The 17,424-nt window shown below is 42.6% G+C and overlaps 1 protein-coding gene across 1 annotated transcript in view; it reads right to left on the bottom strand.

The window, feature by feature from the left end:
• Nucleotides 1-62: 62 nt before the first annotated feature.
• The window catches only part of ATP13A1 (ATPase 13A1), a 31,897-nt gene continuing 14,535 nt past the window's right edge, over nt 63-17,424 (bottom strand). Inside the window, exons 14-26 of the mRNA XM_026713819.2 lie at nt 16,860-17,035; nt 14,388-14,498; nt 12,304-12,429; nt 10,990-11,095; nt 10,446-10,645; nt 8,514-8,610; nt 7,612-7,793; nt 6,275-6,389; nt 5,694-5,890; nt 3,330-3,472; nt 2,997-3,108; nt 1,350-1,493; nt 63-483 (exon numbers count right to left, since the gene is read on the bottom strand). Of these exons, the coding sequence (XP_026569604.1) occupies nt 373-483; nt 1,350-1,493; nt 2,997-3,108; nt 3,330-3,472; nt 5,694-5,890; nt 6,275-6,389; nt 7,612-7,793; nt 8,514-8,610; nt 10,446-10,645; nt 10,990-11,095; nt 12,304-12,429; nt 14,388-14,498; nt 16,860-17,035 (1,820 nt within the window). The 3' untranslated portion in view covers nt 63-372. The remainder of the gene's footprint in view (nt 484-1,349; nt 1,494-2,996; nt 3,109-3,329; nt 3,473-5,693; nt 5,891-6,274; nt 6,390-7,611; nt 7,794-8,513; nt 8,611-10,445; nt 10,646-10,989; nt 11,096-12,303; nt 12,430-14,387; nt 14,499-16,859; nt 17,036-17,424) is intronic.

The raw sequence follows: 17,424 nt of genomic DNA, 5'->3' as shown, positions 1-17,424 counted from the left end.
CAAGATTTCATATGGGGAGGTAAGAACTAAGGATATGTGAAATCAAAGAAAAAACATTCCTGCATATTCCAAAATGCACTGATTGCCATTTTATTATCAAATCTCATGACCACCTTTCTAGGAGGAGTGAAGAGGCAGTACAAAGGTTAACAACTGCTGCTCTGTTTGGCAGACACGTGAAGATTAATGTAGGCCCTTGCATAACTTTCGTTGTGGTTTCCAGACTTAACACAATAAAAATCTGCTTGCCAGTCCCCAATTGGAATAAAACAGCTATCAAAGAATAAATATTCCTTTTGTAGTGCTGTATTTCAGTGGTGTCTCTTTCTGGCTGTCCTTCACTTCACTTCTGCCAAGGGAGAAGAATGAGTCTCAAGAAGGCACTTTGAGCTTTGTGCTGCCTAATAGGAACTGCAGGATCCAGTCTATGAGCAGAGCAATGAAGAAGTTGGTCACCAGAACTCCAGTGATCACTAGTTTAAACTGAAATAGAAAAATAAACAAGATGTACCAAGAAAGTCCCAAAAAACATTTTTCATATTGCATTCAAATCTAGTATGTATCTACCTACGTATCTAGTACGTATGAAAACTCTTCTATAATCTTGAAATAAAGATGGGAGCTGATCTTGCTGCTTAATGTGATACCAAAATCCAGTAAACAAGGAATTTAGTAAGCTGGTCATCTGTCCCACTCATAAATTTACTAAGAAATCCATTATTGGTAACTATAAGTATACAGCTACAACCTTCCTTTGGTTATATTTTTTTAAAACTCATATGTTGCACAGAAAATTAAGTTTTAAAAATAATTTAGCCAAAGGCCGTTAGGCAATAAAAGATTTCTAAATTTTTCCAATTATACCTTCTACAATTATTGCTGTTCACTACATTGCAAAGCCTGCAGCTTCTATTCCAAAACACCTGGAGGCTGCTTAGACTTGATCTTACTATATGCGCCTGAGTAATTTTCAGTTCTTTCTCGCAAACACATCTTACCTTGCCTCAATTATTTGCCCTGAACAAAAGCAAAAAATAAGCCTTTTTTGGGGGGGGGAGGGGGGGTCTCCCAAGTCCCTGCATCAAATAAACATTTTTCTAAGACCAGTATAACCAAGCAACAGCTGCAATAGCTTACTGAATCATAACACAGTGGACCTTTTAGTCCTCCAAGACTACTTTGCATTTGCTGGAAGTAAAGAACTCCTTAAAACACCTACAATTCAAAAAAGTTTGAAGTTCTCAAACCCAGTGTTAACAGTATATAGTTTTTTCCCACTTTAATTTCTACAGCTAGCTGGAAAAAAGGGATATTGGGGGATATGCTTAACAAAAGTCTTGCTTACTCACCTCTGTTGGGATTTCCACAAGTCCAAACTGTTCATTGAACTCTGGGGAGGAGCCAGTCAAAAGGACGACAATTGCTAATCCTGAAATAATGATGCTCCATAGCAGAGGTTTGTTTTCCCTTAGGCTTTCCATGAATGGGTGGCCCTAGATAAATAAAACCAAGGTATGGAAAGAAGGCCAAACCATATCAGTAATTTAGGAGTAGAAACAACATACTAATAAAAGCTTGTTTATTTTACTGCTGATCAAGATAACAATTCCTTTGGCAAGACTCTTCTTACACTACTAATGGGTGTTTCACGTCATAATGCTGTGGCTACGTGCAGGGGTGGGATCAGACAGGGTTAACTACACCTGACTTACAAGGTTTGGTGATTTACCATGTACTTCCCTGCACACACCTGTAAATCGTCATCAGCCTGGTGCCTGGACAGCTGAGCAGTGCTGAGTGCAGAGAAGTAGCATTTGAAAAAGCCCTTTTTTTCCTGCTTTTTTAACTGCAGCTGTGCCTTGCACGGCAGCTGAAGTTGAAAATGCAGTTAATAAAGGTCAGGTAAGAGCCTGGGCAGGCAGGTGGGCAAAAACATCAGCAGACATAGAACCTGTTCTATGTCTGCTGCTCTTCAGAATTACCGGTTCTACAGAGGTGGACAGAATCGGTAGAAACCCATCCTTGGCTACGTGTGACAACAGCCTCACTTTTGCTGTGAGCTTTATTATGACAGATGGGAGCACATTTTTTGCTTATAGGTGAAAGTGCAAGTTTGGATCCAACCTACCTTAGTCAAATAGGACTGAGAAATTGCTAAAAGAGCCTGGCACCTTCGATCTCCTTTCATGACTAGGTGGGAGTTCTATAAAAGCTCAAAAGTTCATTATGTATGCAACTTCCATCAGGGCCACCTACTTATAATGAACTCTTTATTTATAATCATTCCACTTAAGAAAGGACAATGTACCTTAACATTCTAAAATTGGACCTGATCCCAGTTTCCACAAATAACTATTTGTTTAATTGATCTTGCTACCCTTCTTGTATAAATGATTTTGGATGGCCAACAATCAAAATGCACTAAATCAGCAGCCAAAACCATTAACTTTCAAACTACAAAATGGGCTCATCCATATGATCTATATCAGGTGTGTCAAAGCTGGATTTCTTCGAGGGCCGGATCAGCATGGGAGTTCTTGTCCATGGGCTGGCCGGAGAGGAGAGATGGGGTGGACGCCTCTCCTGCAACACCCTGCCAACCAAAATAGCCCCCCTGTCCCACATTTTGGCTGGAAGGATGCTGGAGACTGTCCAGGCTGAAAATGGGATTCCATTTTCCTAGCAGAGGCACTCCAGTCCGTTGCTATTTCCAGGCTGGCCTCGTGGGCCAGATTTAAGCCCCCCCGTGGGCCGGATCCGGCCTTGAATTTGACACCCCTGATCTATACCAGTAGTCATATTTCTCATTGTTCCGCATGGCATAATCAGACATTTGTAGTTTTTCCTCTTATGTCCTGTTAAAATTTGGTTTCATCATAGCACCTACTGCTTTGCATATCACTTGCAATGCAAGACCTGAAATGCAGCATCAGGTCCTAGCACTATATAAATCAGTATTGGCAATGATGAAATTATAAAAACAAAGCACATCTTACCTTATAGTTAATGGCAAATGTAGCCATTTGCATGGCCATGGACATGATGTAAACAGTGCTATTCACAAGACTGGGTTCAAACTCCTTATAGAGATCCACAAAGTCTTCTTTCCTTAAAGAAACAGAAAAACCCTTGAATATTTTTCTCAGCCCTTCCAGGCTTGAGTTATCCTCCAGATGACCTGACTTCCCACTCACAAAATTCTGGAAACATCACTGAAAATTCTGGAATCTGAAGGCGACATATCTGGAGAACATCTATATTTCTGTATAACTCTGACATTTTTATTTCTTTACTTTATACCCTCGTATTTAAATCCAAGCAGCACTCACTTGGGCTCACTTCGGGCTTGTGCACCTCGATAAAGATATACCAGACTGACAAAATGGACCATAAATTGTAGCAGCACTGTAAGAACTGTGTACAGATTGAAGATATTAGGGAGCGGGCGCTCTGGGGAGAGTGTCTTCAGAGGCTGGAAACAAGAAGAAATAGGTCAGGGTTAGAATTCTACGGGAAGTTTGGAGCCTGACTATGATTCACTTGGGAAGCATCCTGCAGGATGGTTCCTTTGAAACATGACCCCCTTAGGAGACAAGGCCTGTCAATCTGCTGGAAGAATTTAAGACACAGAAATCAAAAGGAAGCCTATCTTTGCTGGTTCAAATCCATTTCGAAACTTGCTTTGCACACACAAAAGCGCTAGAAGCTAAATAGTTCTCATCAATTTTCAACTCCTGGCGACTGCCTAGACAGGTCCATGTAGGTTTTTTGGTAAGGCATTTGGAAAGTTTTGGTTTGCCCTTGCCTTCTTCTGAGAGCGGGAGACTATCCGTTTTGTGGAAAATGACCTAAAAACAGTCAACCTTGGATTATGTGTTTTGTATGCTCTCGACATGAAACAAAAAATGTGTTTTGACAAGTTTCAAGATCAGAGCAAACTTGTAGTTTTGCTGAGTGTGAGACAAAACGTGTCCGTTTCAAATATACTGTACTGAAGTATTGCGATGGTGCTGCTTTATCCCCCAACTTTACACAACCAAGTCACTGCAGTAGCCAGAATCAGTGGTGATATTTGTATCTTCTGCTTGCTTTTAATATGAATGTTACTGGTGCAAGTTAATTAGTGCCAGCAGTCTCTTGTTTTATAGCTATGTGCAAGCAAAAATATAAGCAATGAACAACATATTTAATTTTGATGAGGGCATGTGAGAGACAGATAAGACACACACATCCAAAAAGCAAAGGAAGTATCATATCTATTTCCTGATCTAGGGGGTTCAAGTGCTCATAAAATTGGATGAAATTCTTTACTTTAAAAAAATCAAAACATTAACAAAACTTCAGAGAAAATGTTCTATTCTCTTATTGAGAAAGGCAGCAGGCACTTTTGACACCAAGTTCTAATCTAAACATTTTTCAGTGGATGAGGTATGTGTGCCCCATGTGTGTGTGTGAGAGAGAGTTTAATGTTTCCAAACTATTTTTAAAACCATTTCCTTGGCCAAATTTTCTGTAATTTGGTTCGGCATAGGTGTCTACCCAATTTTACCCCAAGGTAAAAACAGCCAAAATATTTTGAATTTTGTTCCACTGAAACTAAGCTTCAATTCCTAAAATATGGTTTGGGGTTATTGGCTCTTAGCTGGGAAAAAAATGTAAATAGTCCTCACTTATCAACCGCAACAGGAACTGGCAACTTTATCTCTAAGCAGCACAATGTTAATTGTGATGACATAAGACCAAGGGCATCTTACTGTCAGTTCCAGCTGCAATCTTTAAACGTGACATTACACGACTTGTGACTTCCTGCTGACTTTCCCCCACTTTGCTTGGCAGGAACCAGCTATGAGGGTTGCAAATGGCAACCATGTGCTTCAACCGTCGTAATTATGACATAAGTGGCTGGAAGAAATATGTGGGACGAAAATGGAACATAGACCAGAGTTTTTTCTGTTAAGGATCAATATGAGGAAATACGATAAGGAAATCATTTACTTAATAATCCATATAATTACTGCAGCAAGACTGGCGTATGCACAGAAATGGAAAAATAAGGATACTCCAAATGAGTGTGAAAATGCTTAAGCAAAATTTTGACATGCACAGAAATGGATAAACTAACAAAAGAATTAAAAAATAAGGAGGATTTGGACTTTTATCAAATATGGGACAAATTTTATGGTTGGCTAGAGAAGAGGAAGATTCAAGAGAATAAGGAATGATTGTATGTATATTTAATGTATATGGAATGAAATTGTGTATTATTATTATGGGACTTAGCAAAGTAAAGACAAAGATCGATGTTAGGAAGACTGTACCATGTTCAACATTTTTAATGTATTTTTTTGTTTATGTTTGTGTTTTGTTTGTTCAATAAAGAAAAACCTTTAAAAAAAACCCCATTGTAATTATGCACCAGTTGCCAAACACCCAAACTGCAATCTCATGATGATGGGGACGCTGCAATGGCTGCAACTTCAATGACCCATCACTGAATGAATGATTTGGTAAGCAAGAACAGTTTACCTGCATTTTTCTTTTGGTTTTGTCCACATCCTTACATGCCACAGAACCAAATTTTATGGCCAGCTCACTACCTAACGAATTCGACTGTAGGTGGGACTCCTCACCCACTGACCACTTTTCCTACCTTCCCCTCCAACTTGCAATAAGGCGTCTTTCTTCCATCATACCTTGGATCGGGAGATGAAAAGAAAGCAGCCGGCCAGGAGCAAGCCTTGCAGTGTAGCCTGGAAGTCACTGAACTTCACACCTTCCAAATAAAGGACACTCTGGCTGTAGGCTAAGATGAGCGCATTCAACGCCAAGATCTTGAACATCTGGAGCGTGGTGACCAGTGTACAACGGCCCTGCTTGATCACATGGCAGACTGCAGAAGATGAGAGAAGGTTTCTGTTTAAGGTTGTTTACTTTGTGCTTTTTTTTTTTCCCATTGCCCTTCAGTCTAGAAAGACCCCTGGAATTCCAGAGAAGGTGATGACACTTTTTCCTCCCAGTCTGCTCTAGTCACTGAATTTTCTCTAAGGTCTAGGTTTTCTATGGTGTGATGCATAGACTTAAGAGATAAAAGTCCCCTTCAGCATACAGAATTCAGCTGGTTATATAGCATGAAAATAAAATCACACTGGTTACTATCTACTTTTCACTGTAAAGCATCCAAATGAATATATGCCACGGCTGTATAAATGAAGTGTGGGCCTTTAAGTGCACAACATTCCACCCTAAGTATAAACTTCCTTCTTCCCATACTTACTGCACTGTATAGAGGAAAGCTTAGAGGTGAATGGAGCTGCAATACTGGCATCACCCAACTTCACAATGGGTACTTGGTCTTCCTCCAAATCTTTTAGCACCTGGCTGATCCTCTCCTGCCAGAAACAAAGGGGTGGGGGGGCATCCTTGTTTAATGTACAGCAAGCTCCCGATCAAGCTATCTGTAGCACTACAAACAGTCCTCAATTACAACCATAATTTGGATTGGAATCTTAATAGTTAAGCATTCACTAAGCAAGACACTCATATGACTGCTTTGCTCAATGACCGCCATCCGGCATTGCCAATTGTGGTTGTTAAGCTATCTTACTTCATTAAGCCAAGTCCCAAATAAGGAGTGTGGGGTGCCTCAGGAGATTCTGTTCAGGAGATGAAATTTTCCCCTGCCAAAATCCAAGGAGGATTTTCAGTTCCTGAACAGAGAGATGCTCACAACATGGCCTGCGCCGGGCCTCCCGCTACCAACCCTGTTCCCAAGGCATCCCAGGTGCCTCACCTTAACTGCCCTGCCTTTACATTCTCTGCTTCCATTTTGACTTCCTCTTGTCTCTGGCAGCTGGCTAAAACAGCTGCCTGCCAAAGAAGTTCAACTCCCCTGTGCGCAGAAAGAACTTCTCCGGCAGGGTGCAATGTCTTCAGAATTCAAGTTCTGTTTTTACACCCCAACATAGGAATTCAGCTCCCCTAGGCAGATAGCTCTTTCAGCCAGCTCTCAGGGACAAGGGGAAGCCCTCTTAGCAAGGGGCAGCTTGCAGAGTTCTCTGCTGGCTTCCCCATTAATTTTCCGGGGGAGCCAACAGAGAATGCATATGGCGATCGCATGACTGCAATTGGTAATAAATGCGAATAGGTTGCCAAGCATCCAGATTGTGATCGTGTGACTGAGGACTGGTGATGGAATGTTACGCGATGGCCCAAAAGCAACCTTTCTGAGGCTGTTTCAATTCCAGACCATCATTAAACAAGCAGTCATAAGTCAAGGACTACCTCTATCTCTAGAATAAACCGCAATACAGGGAAAAAAAAGCTGTTCTCCAGGAAAAGGAAAGAGAAGAGCACAATCCCTGTTTAATCCAAAAGCACTGGGGATTTAATTAATTCCAGCTGTGCTGAGCTGGAATTCTTACAATTCCAATTGATTTGAGTACTGTTTCTACCTGCACTGAATAAGGATTTGTAGATGGGAGCTCTGTCTTTCCCCTCCCCACCCACCCCCGCCCTCCCCAGCAGTTCACAAAGGAAAAAAAGATATGCCAGAAGCGTAAGCGAGGCAAAGAGCAAAGAGACAAGAGGAGCCAAACAGATCTAACAACCTACTCGTTGTACAGCAAGTTGCTCCTCCCTGAGAGACATGAGCCTATGTTTGGCAGCTCGGGAGGTGAGCCTCATGTTGCCTCCCACAAGAGAAGAGGAGGTAGGTCTCCCATCAGCTACTCCCTCGCGAGGCTTTTTTCTGCGCTCGGGGATTCGCTCTGGGGCGTTGGCTAGTAGAGCCACACCTGCAAGAAAGAATCATGTCCCCTGATGACACAAGCATGCTGCCTGGTGAGCGGTGTTCAGGGCAGATGGAAAACAGGGCAAGGTATGGAGGTTTTAATGGGTCAGAGACTGATGATCATGAAACACCAATATGAATAATATTTAACATGCTCTATCTGCTATCATTTATAGAAAGAATATGGAATAAAAAAAAATCTACATTAAATGAATATGGCAACGGATCTTTTTAACAGAGATTTTGAAGCACAAGTACAATTTTGATTTGGTCGTATAAATATAATACAGTAAATAAATTCATCAAATAAATACATTTAAACAGGATGATTTGTTTAACTTTGCACTGATGAGGCTTTTAATCAAACCAATTGATTCACCTTGTAGAAATATCGATGACAATTAGTTTGGACTACTTGATTAAACACTTTAGTATTTCGTCCCATCAGTTAAAAGACAGTAACAATTAAATAATTTAGACTATAATTGGTCAGCAGATAATGTACAATTTGCAGCCATACATTTTGTAACAAGGCACCTTCCTCCTGGCTGAGGAAAGAGTACTTCTCAGATGCTTGTTCCAATGAGTGCACGAATCACTTCAAAATAAAAGTATCCCTTTTTTAAGAATCACAATTCGTGGGAAGTTAATAATTAAGCAATTAAAACAACAAACAGGCCCAGTTTTCATCAAAATAACCATCTTTAAATGAATGAACACTCACCCACATCAGCATGCTTCAGAGCCCCCACATCATTAGTGCCATCCCCACACATCAGAGTCACATAGCCAAGCCCCTTCAGTGTTGTGATCACAAATTCCTACAATGGGAAAATAAAGAATCAACAAAGAACGTTTGCATAAATTTGCTCAGGTTCTCAACATTTGCAATTCTGTACCGATAGTCCACAATTTATGACTGTAATTAAGTCCAGAATTATGGTCATAAGAGATTACAGTCATAAGTCAAGGTACCATGTGACTACACTTGTTTTTTTTTGGGGGGGGGGGATATTTTTTGTAGCAGTCGTTAAGAAAGGTCGTTCTCTCCAATGGGCACTTTCTTTTGGCTGGAAACTCGGAAAAAAGTTGCAAAATTGCAGTCATGTAAACATGGGATGCCACTAACAATCATACAGGTGATTCAGCTGCCAAGTGCCCAAAATGCAATGATATAACTGCAGAATGTGTGTAACTCTCCTAAATTTCAAAAAGAAGTTATAGGTAGCTCTGGGGAAATCTATTATAACTTCAAACAGTCATTAAATGACCAGTTGCAAATCGAGGACTACCTGTAATCCCCTAAAATGAAAAAAAAAAAGTCTAACAGTCACGAATACACTAAAAACTTCACCAGGTTAGGACCGGCAAGATAAAAAAAAACATACACAGTGACCCATTGAATCATTCCAGAGATGCATAGATGAGTCCGATTCCAAGACTCTGAAATCTTAAGACACCTTCCACTAAGGCCATGGCTCTGCCTGACTTAAAATTTGTGGCTCTATTATGGCAGGTAACAAATGCCAACATAAAAAAGTACATGGGAACACATCATACTGGGTCAGCTTGTTTTTGTTCCTACATAACATTGCCTATCATGAAAGAGAACAGTATGATGTATAAGTGTTTAGGTGGGTATGTGCTCTTCCATTCATTTTTTTCACCGATGAACACAGAAGTTATTCTGGTAAGAAATGTTTTCATTTTCATGCATTATTGTACTAGTTGCATTTAACACTTGCCTTCCCAATACATCAGGACACTATGTGTCTATCAAGCATCTCCCTCATTTATTGATCCAAGAATCCATTGGCATAAGCAGTGGCTGCTTTAAAATCAGTTCCATGAAATTCATGGTGTTTCTGGAATTTCTCTGTCCAGCCTCTTCTCCGTTCTCTTTTTACAAATCTCGCAATAATCCAGTGAGTGCGTACGCTGTCAATTTACAGGAATGAGTGGCTTCTCAGGTCTTGCTCAAAATACAACTTGCATCACTGCTGGTTTTAATTATACAAGTAGCCCTTGACTTACAAGTTCATTTAGTGACCCTTGAAAGTTACAATGGCAGTGCAAAGTTACAAAAAGCGACTTATGACCGTTTTTCACAATTACGAACTTGCAGCACCCCTCCCCCCCCAATGGTCACTTGATCAGAATTCAGATGCTTGGCAACTGGTTTCATATTTATGACTGTTGCTGTGTCATGGGATCGATCCCCTTTTGCAACCTGCTGACAAGCAAAGTCAGTAGGGAAGCCAGATTCCTTTAACTTCTGGGTTACTAACTCACCAGCTGCGGTGATTCGTTTGGTAACTTTGGCAAGGAAGGCCGGAAAATGGGGCACAGCCCACTTAATGGATGTCTCACTTAACCACAGAACTTTGTGGTTGTAAGTCGAGGACTGCCTGTAGTTGCTGAAATGGATGGGAATTGCAGACACCATCACCAGCTGGAAGGCCAGTTTCTTCCCAGTTGCTGCAGAAAATTATTAACCTTACCACTTACTTCTGGAAGAGATGTGTCTGTTGTCGGACAAGATTTAGCAAGCTATAAATAAAAAATAAAATAAAAATATCTCCCCCCTCCCCGCAATCTTTGTGTCAATCAGCCAAGGAGCAGTTGGGCTGGGCATCAAAGATAAAAGACCACCTGCCTTCTGCTTGGGTGCAACCCGTGCGAAGACCTGGACGTGTGGAATGAGTTTAAGCAGCAGCTGCGAGTCTGTAGCTTGCAGGTGAGCGAGACCCTCCCCTGTGATGCACAGGTTGTGGTGGCTGGTCAGTTCCCGCAGTGAGTCTGGGACAATTGGGAGGACAGTAGTGCCACTGATGGACTGCCATTTCCAACCGGAGCCTAGAGCAGACAAGGGAATTAAGGCACAGCACTCATTCAGGAAATTTAATACTGTTGGGATATCAGGGGAGTAATTCTCCTGGATACCACAGCTTGAAAATTAATCACCCAGTGAAAATCCATTGAAAACAACAGGCAGCAGCAACTACCAAAATAGCACCGTGTGATTCTTTTGTTTTTTACTGACTCCCAGGGAAAAAAGGGCTAGCCGATGGCTTTCACCTTGTCCTAGAGAGGAAATGCCGCATAAAGTGATCACGTGCTCTATGCGAAGTGGCGGCAGCATCTGTCTTCTCTCCCTCCCTTGCTCCTCCCAGGGATTCCCCCCCCTCCCCCAAATTTACCTTTACCAGGTGGCTGCAAAATGAGCGTCTGCTCCTTCTGGGTGAAGTGCAGCTCCTGGGCCACGTGGCAAGCAGTCAGTGGGCTGTCACCTGTTATCATCACTACCTGCAGAGTGGGGTTAAAGGGTAGGTTTGTGCCACCCGACTATAGGCAACGTGCGGGGAAGCTGCTGTGCGTAAACAGCAATCTACTTCAGAACTAACCGCTTGAATAAGCAGCCGGTCAAACCGTGCATACGAAAGCAGCATCCTGGCCAGGGGTAATTAAAAATGCCAGACCGGTATCCTTCCTCTCCCCTCTCCCCAAGCAATTTTGGACAGACGGTTTTGATCCTCGGTCTCTCAAATAGGGACATCCTATTGTGTATAAAGAGGGAAAGCCCATGCTTCAAAACGGAAACATTGTGCTTGCCTTATGTCCTCCATTCCAAAGAGGAGAAATATACATTATCCAAAAGAAGAACTGTTCGCCTTCCATAATAGCAATACTAGGCTTGGGTTGCTCAGTCCCCAAAGGAAAACCAGATGCCTGACTGGGTGTTGTTGTTTTTCATCTGCTCCTGTATGATTGTTTTGTTTGTTTGTTTGCTTAGCTGCTGCTTTAAGACCCAAAGATGCTTTTTTCAAGAGGCAACGGGATTTTCTGGACTCTCTCTGAAGACATTTTGCTTCTCATCTAAAGAAGCTTCTTCAGCTCTGACCAGATGGTGGGGGAATGAAAGGATTTATACTCCTTGCAGACAACTAGTCATTTGCATTCTTTTAGCGGGTCATTAAGGTCACCTGAAGGTTTAGGTGTATCATCAGGATCACCTGAGTGAGACAAATGGGTGTGGAGCCTTATTGGAAGTGCTGAAAGGACTGTGTTGTAGACAGGAGATATCCTGTTGGTGTAGTATCCCACCCCGCGCTGTGGAGAGGGCTGTTCAATTTTGACATAAAGACGACCTCTTTAAGCTTCTTGGGTGAGAAGCGAAACGTATTCAAAGAAAAACCAGAAATTCCAGTTGCCTCTTGAAAAAAGCACCTTGGGGACAACCACGACCTGGATGACTGAGAATCTCCATGGACTGTTCTTTAAGAGTTATCCTGCTGCCCTAGCCAATTTATCTAAGGACATACAGACAAAAATATACTACAATATGTTTCATCCCTTTGGATTGGAGGAGGTGACAAAAGAGAAGTGCAGATCCGACAAACGTGAAGAGGGGATGAGGAATTAGGGAGACTGGTGAAATTGTGCAAAGTGGCTCAAACTTTTTTGCCTAGGCCCCTCTTCTTGGTTCCTTCCACAGATTGTCAGCCACAACTCACATGGTGGGAAGCGTTCAGTATGTCACGGATAACCGGCTTCGAGTCGACTTTCAGAGGGCAGGACACTACAATGAAGCCTGTGAACCTCAAGTCACATTCCAGGGCCTCCCGCTTTATTTCTCGTGCCTTTGGATAGGAAACAAAAAAGGTGATTATAGCTAAAACATTATTACATTAATATAATAATATAGGAGCCTCTGTGGCACAGTGGTTAGAGCGCAGTACTGCAAGCTACTTCTGCAGCCCAGCTGCCTACAATTTGGCAGTTCCAATCCCACCAGGCTCAAGATTGCCTCAGCCTTCCATCCTTCCGGGGTGGGTAAAATGAGGACCCAGATTGTTGGGGGCAATAATGCTGATTCTGTAAACCGCTAAGAGAGGGCTGGAAAGCACTATAAAGCGGTATATAAGTCTAAGTGCTATTGCTATTGCTATAACACTCCCCCAATCTCAAACCCCATAAAGGATAACTTGGAAATTACTCCACACCTTTCTAAAAGTCACAGAGTTAAGTATATTTATGAAATGAATCCATATGACATTTAAATATTTGTTTTCCTCCATACTCCAACATCTTTACGACTTTCATGTTTTATGAGTCTACTTTCATTCCATGTTTGTCCTGGGTTAATAATATACCTAAGTCGGCCTTGATTTCAAATTGATTATTGATTTGGGCCTACTGCATCCCATGAAATAACCAATGTGCTTTTTTTTTAATTCAACAAAGCAAACCACACCATAACATAATGCATGAATACAAACTCTGCCAATAGGCCCTCTTCCTAGAACAACCCATTCCAATACAACTGCCCTCTTTCCCACTCCTGCTTTTCTCTAGTCTATCCTCTGCTCCTTAAATTCACTGGAAACCATCTGTCCTCAGGTTTAGTTCTCAGTCTACACTTTGCAGTGCCTCGCAATTTAGGAGGGTTCATATCACAGAACATTCTTAACATACTGAGGAAGCTAATTCACACCATTTGCTCCGTTCATGCTTTTTCTTTGCTTGCTTTTCTCCCTATTGCTTGCTGTCTGGTCTATAGCAACAGCAGACCGTACCCCCTGCCCTTAAGAAAGGCTTTGCTATCCAAGGCCATGTTGCCTGCACTTCTACAGCTTATTATTTTACCCTCTTGGGCTCTTTCTAATTCCCTCACCCTCTCCGTTGTGCCTCATGCATCAGAGCAATTTTCCAAGTGGCAACTGTGCCACTGGCCTTTTGAGTACAGCAGCATCACAATCAGTCGTGGGATTCAAATAATTTAACAAGCGGTTTGTCCAGGGTCAGGTTGACTGTTGTGGGAGGCATGGCCCATCTCCACCGCACCTGCAGGATGAGGCTCCCATGACAGCCAACATGACCCTGGGGGAACTGGTTGTTAAATTACCACCACCACACCACCACGGCTATCAAAGTGGATCCTGGGAGCTGTGCTACAATGGAGAAATAGGAAACGGAGCGGCCAGCACAAGGGAAGGACGAAAGCAGCCTTCTCCTTCCCTTGCTCGTTTCTCCATTGCAATGCAGTGGATCGAATTTGATAGCGAGGGTGGGGTCATTTAACAATCCCTTCATTCGAACCAGTACAAACTGGAGGAATCCCACCACTGATCACAATACCGCCTAAGCCACCCCCACCTGCCTCTCAAAAGCAGACTTCATCATAAATTTGCCACATGAATGAGAAGTGGCCTCCCCCCTGCTTATTTAGAATTCTGTAGTTCTTTCCCCCGATTAGAGGAGAGAGGTTGGGCTTCGCGCTAAGAAAGGAGGCACCGACAGGCTTTACTCTTCTCTCAGTCTTCAATGAGACCTTCAGAATATGCAGAGGATGGTTTGCTACCAAGAAGAAAATGGAATAATTCAGTTAAGTTGGTCGTTCCCATTGGTCTCCCTCCCCACCCCAAGTGTGAAGTAAATGGAAAGAATACCCCGCTTAAAAAAAGGAGCTTGTAAGCCATTACCTATAAATCTAAAGGGATTATTGAGTTAGTCACAGTATCATTCATCGATTGTATCTCCCAGAGCATTGATGTATCTTACGGCACATACGAGCTGTGGGGGAAGATTTGAAGCTTACCTGCTGATGAGTGAGGTGCCCCAATTCTTTGTAGCCAAGGGCCAAAACTCTGGCTCCCTCACGTGATATCTCTGTGTGAATAGCATCATAGGAACTTGGACACTGAGAGAACTGCACAAAAAGACAACAACCATTACAATAAAAGACTGCTGAAAGAAAAATCACTACGCCAACTCACATTTGCGTTCACATAGGAAAGGCACACATGTCACTATGGGATGCAAAAGAGACTTCCAGCATGTGCTGGAAGTTCAGGGTCCTCCAGACTGGACACCCAGACAAGAAAAAGGAGATTTAGCCAATGTTATATTGCTCCAAACAGGCATCCTTCTGGGTAGGTTGGCATTATGGCAGCCAAATTTGCAGCCAATGATTATGGTTGAGGATACTGGAGCAATAGTCCTAACACAGCTGGAGGGTACCGGGAGTGTTGGAGGTACCTGCTCTGCTTTACCATACAAAATAGGAGTTAACTGATCAAATGGAGAAATGCAGATTGTCCTCGACTTGCAACCACAACTGGGACGAGAATTTCTGCTGGTAAGAAAAGGAAGCGAGTTGCCACCTGATTTTACCTTCTTCTTCTTTTTTTTTTGCCATAGTTGTTAAGTAAAACGCCACAGCTGGTTAAGTGAATCTGGCTTTCCCTGATTGATTTTGCTTTTCAGAAGCTGACTGGGAAAGTTGTTGCAAATCACAAGATCCTGGGACATTGCATGGTTGGGGTGCTGTGAGGGTTGTAAATGCAAGACCTGTCATAAGTCAAGGTCTACCTTTATCAGGTACCTGTGGATCATAGGCGCGTTTAATAGAACGCCAATCTACATCCTTTCAGCTAACCCTGAAAAATAAGCCTTGTGACACTCGGATCACTGTTTGTTAATTAGTCTACCCTGTTCTGAAAAAAAAGTCTGGTCCTGAAAAGCAACTATGCATTTTAATAAATATAATAGAATACAACATTATCATTATGTCCTCTTTGAAAAAAAAAAGAGGACATAATGATAATGTGCAACAGACACTAGTTTAGTTGGCTTTATGAAAAGGCATTATCAACTTTATGAAGGATTCGTCTCTCAGTAGCTAAGGAAGTTGCATTTAACTGAGGTAGAAAGGCAGAATATAAAGCATATGAAGATTTATTCATAGTTTATTCAAATTAAGAGTCATCATAGCAAATCAGATACTGGAGTAACCAGCAGTGCAACACTGCCTCCATCTTATTCTCCTTTCCAGAGTATTGCAGCACAGCTGATCGTTGAATGCAACTCTTAACTTACTTGCAATCACATTCCAAATCTGGTAAGTAAATCCAAGACTTTCTTCTCATTCTGTTCCCATCTAATATTACATCACAGTATTCTAAAAATTATTTTCCAAGACTTGGAAAAATGTTCTCACAATTAAAACGGATGACCATTCAAATGGAAACATGGGCGGAGGTGAAATGTACACGCTATAATTTTCTGTGGTAATTACACAGCTTTCTCCACTTGTATGTGGCAAGGCTATATAGGTGGAGTTTTCTTTCCCAACCCTATTTGGTCTGACCAACGAAAGTATCATCAGCAATTAGGCGCATGCAACAAATGCAAGCTTCTTTGTGCAGCTATTCAAGCTGTTAAGAATCTCCCATGCCAAAGCAACTCAGATTTGCATGCATTTGAGGCATCAACTTCATGGGCGTGTAATTAATTAAATCCCATTAATGGATCCACTGGTTAATGGTTAGTCAATTCATTTGGGGGCTTTCCAGAAGAGACTGGACAGCCACTTGTCTGAAATGGTATAGAGCAAGGGTGTCAAACTCACGATGTCATGGCGGCGTCACGTGACATATCAGGACTTTCCCCCCCTTCGCGCAATTAGGTGTGGGCGTGGCCAACACGTGATGCATCTGGCCTGTGAGCCGGGAGTTTGACAGCTCTGGTATAGAACAGTGGTGGCTAACCTTTTTTGGCTCCTGTACCGAAAATTGCATGTGCAAGCCAGCACCCAGAAGGCAATGCGAGCTGCCATACCCCCACTGCACATGCGTGCAAGACCCCCGCGCGCCGCACATCTCTGCACATGTGTGCAAGATCCCCACACACGCACCTCCCACACATGCATACCAGATACCCGACAATCAGCTGTTGGGCGGTGGTGCGTGCGCACATGCACAGTGGACCTCTTCCAGGCGACCTCTCGCGTGCCGGCAGAAGTGGCTCTGCATGCCACTTCCAGCACGCGTGCCATAGGTTCGCCATCATGGGTATAAAGTCTCCTATTTGAGCAAGGGGATGAACTAGAAAACTTTCAAGGTTCCTTCCAGCTCATTCTGTTCTGTCCTGGCCCATTCACAACGTGAAAAAAAAAATGTTTATTGAAATGTATATACTGTTTCATGTCTTTTGAAATCCCTTACAGCCGCCTTTGAAAACCACCACAACAACATGCCCACAGGGAAGGAATTTGCAGACAAGAGCTCACCATTTTATGCAGCATCTCCGGGGCCCCTTTCACAGTGGCAATGTAACACAGATCAGTGGAACCGACTTTCTCATAGGAAGCCAAGACCGACATTCTTTTCAGGGCACTGGCAAAATGAAAGCGCTGGTGAATTTTCAGTCCCTGAGTTTTAATACTTCGGGGGAAAACTTTCTCATCTGGAAACAAAGAGATCGGGAAATCCTGAAAGGGTTCAACATTGCAAGCGGTAACCTTCCCTTTGGATTCCGGGGTGGGGGGAGGGTTTGGAGACAAAAGGAGCCCCTTTTCTGTACCGTTTATCCAAATGTCAGGAGCACACCTCCTCCCCTTCTTCAACCATGGGACCCTATCATGGAATCCCTTTATAGGAGCAGAGGTGCTCCCAGAGACTGGGCATCCCAGACCCATCAAACATATTCAGTGTGCTGCAGACTCTCCAGAATCAAGAGCGGCAGGAATTCAGGCAGCAATCCATAGAATTTGGTGTAGTGGTTAAGGCATCAGTTTAGAAACCACAACATCTTGAGTTCTAGTCCTGCCTTGGGCGCAAAGCCAGCTTGAGTGA

The sequence above is a fragment of the Pseudonaja textilis genome, chromosome 2 (genome assembly GCF_049901715.1).
Source record: "Pseudonaja textilis isolate UNSWEBS1 chromosome 2, rPseTex1.2, whole genome shotgun sequence".
NCBI classification, from domain to species: domain Eukaryota; kingdom Metazoa; phylum Chordata; class Lepidosauria; order Squamata; family Elapidae; genus Pseudonaja; species Pseudonaja textilis.
This window is presented reverse-complemented; position numbering and strand designations above follow the sequence as displayed.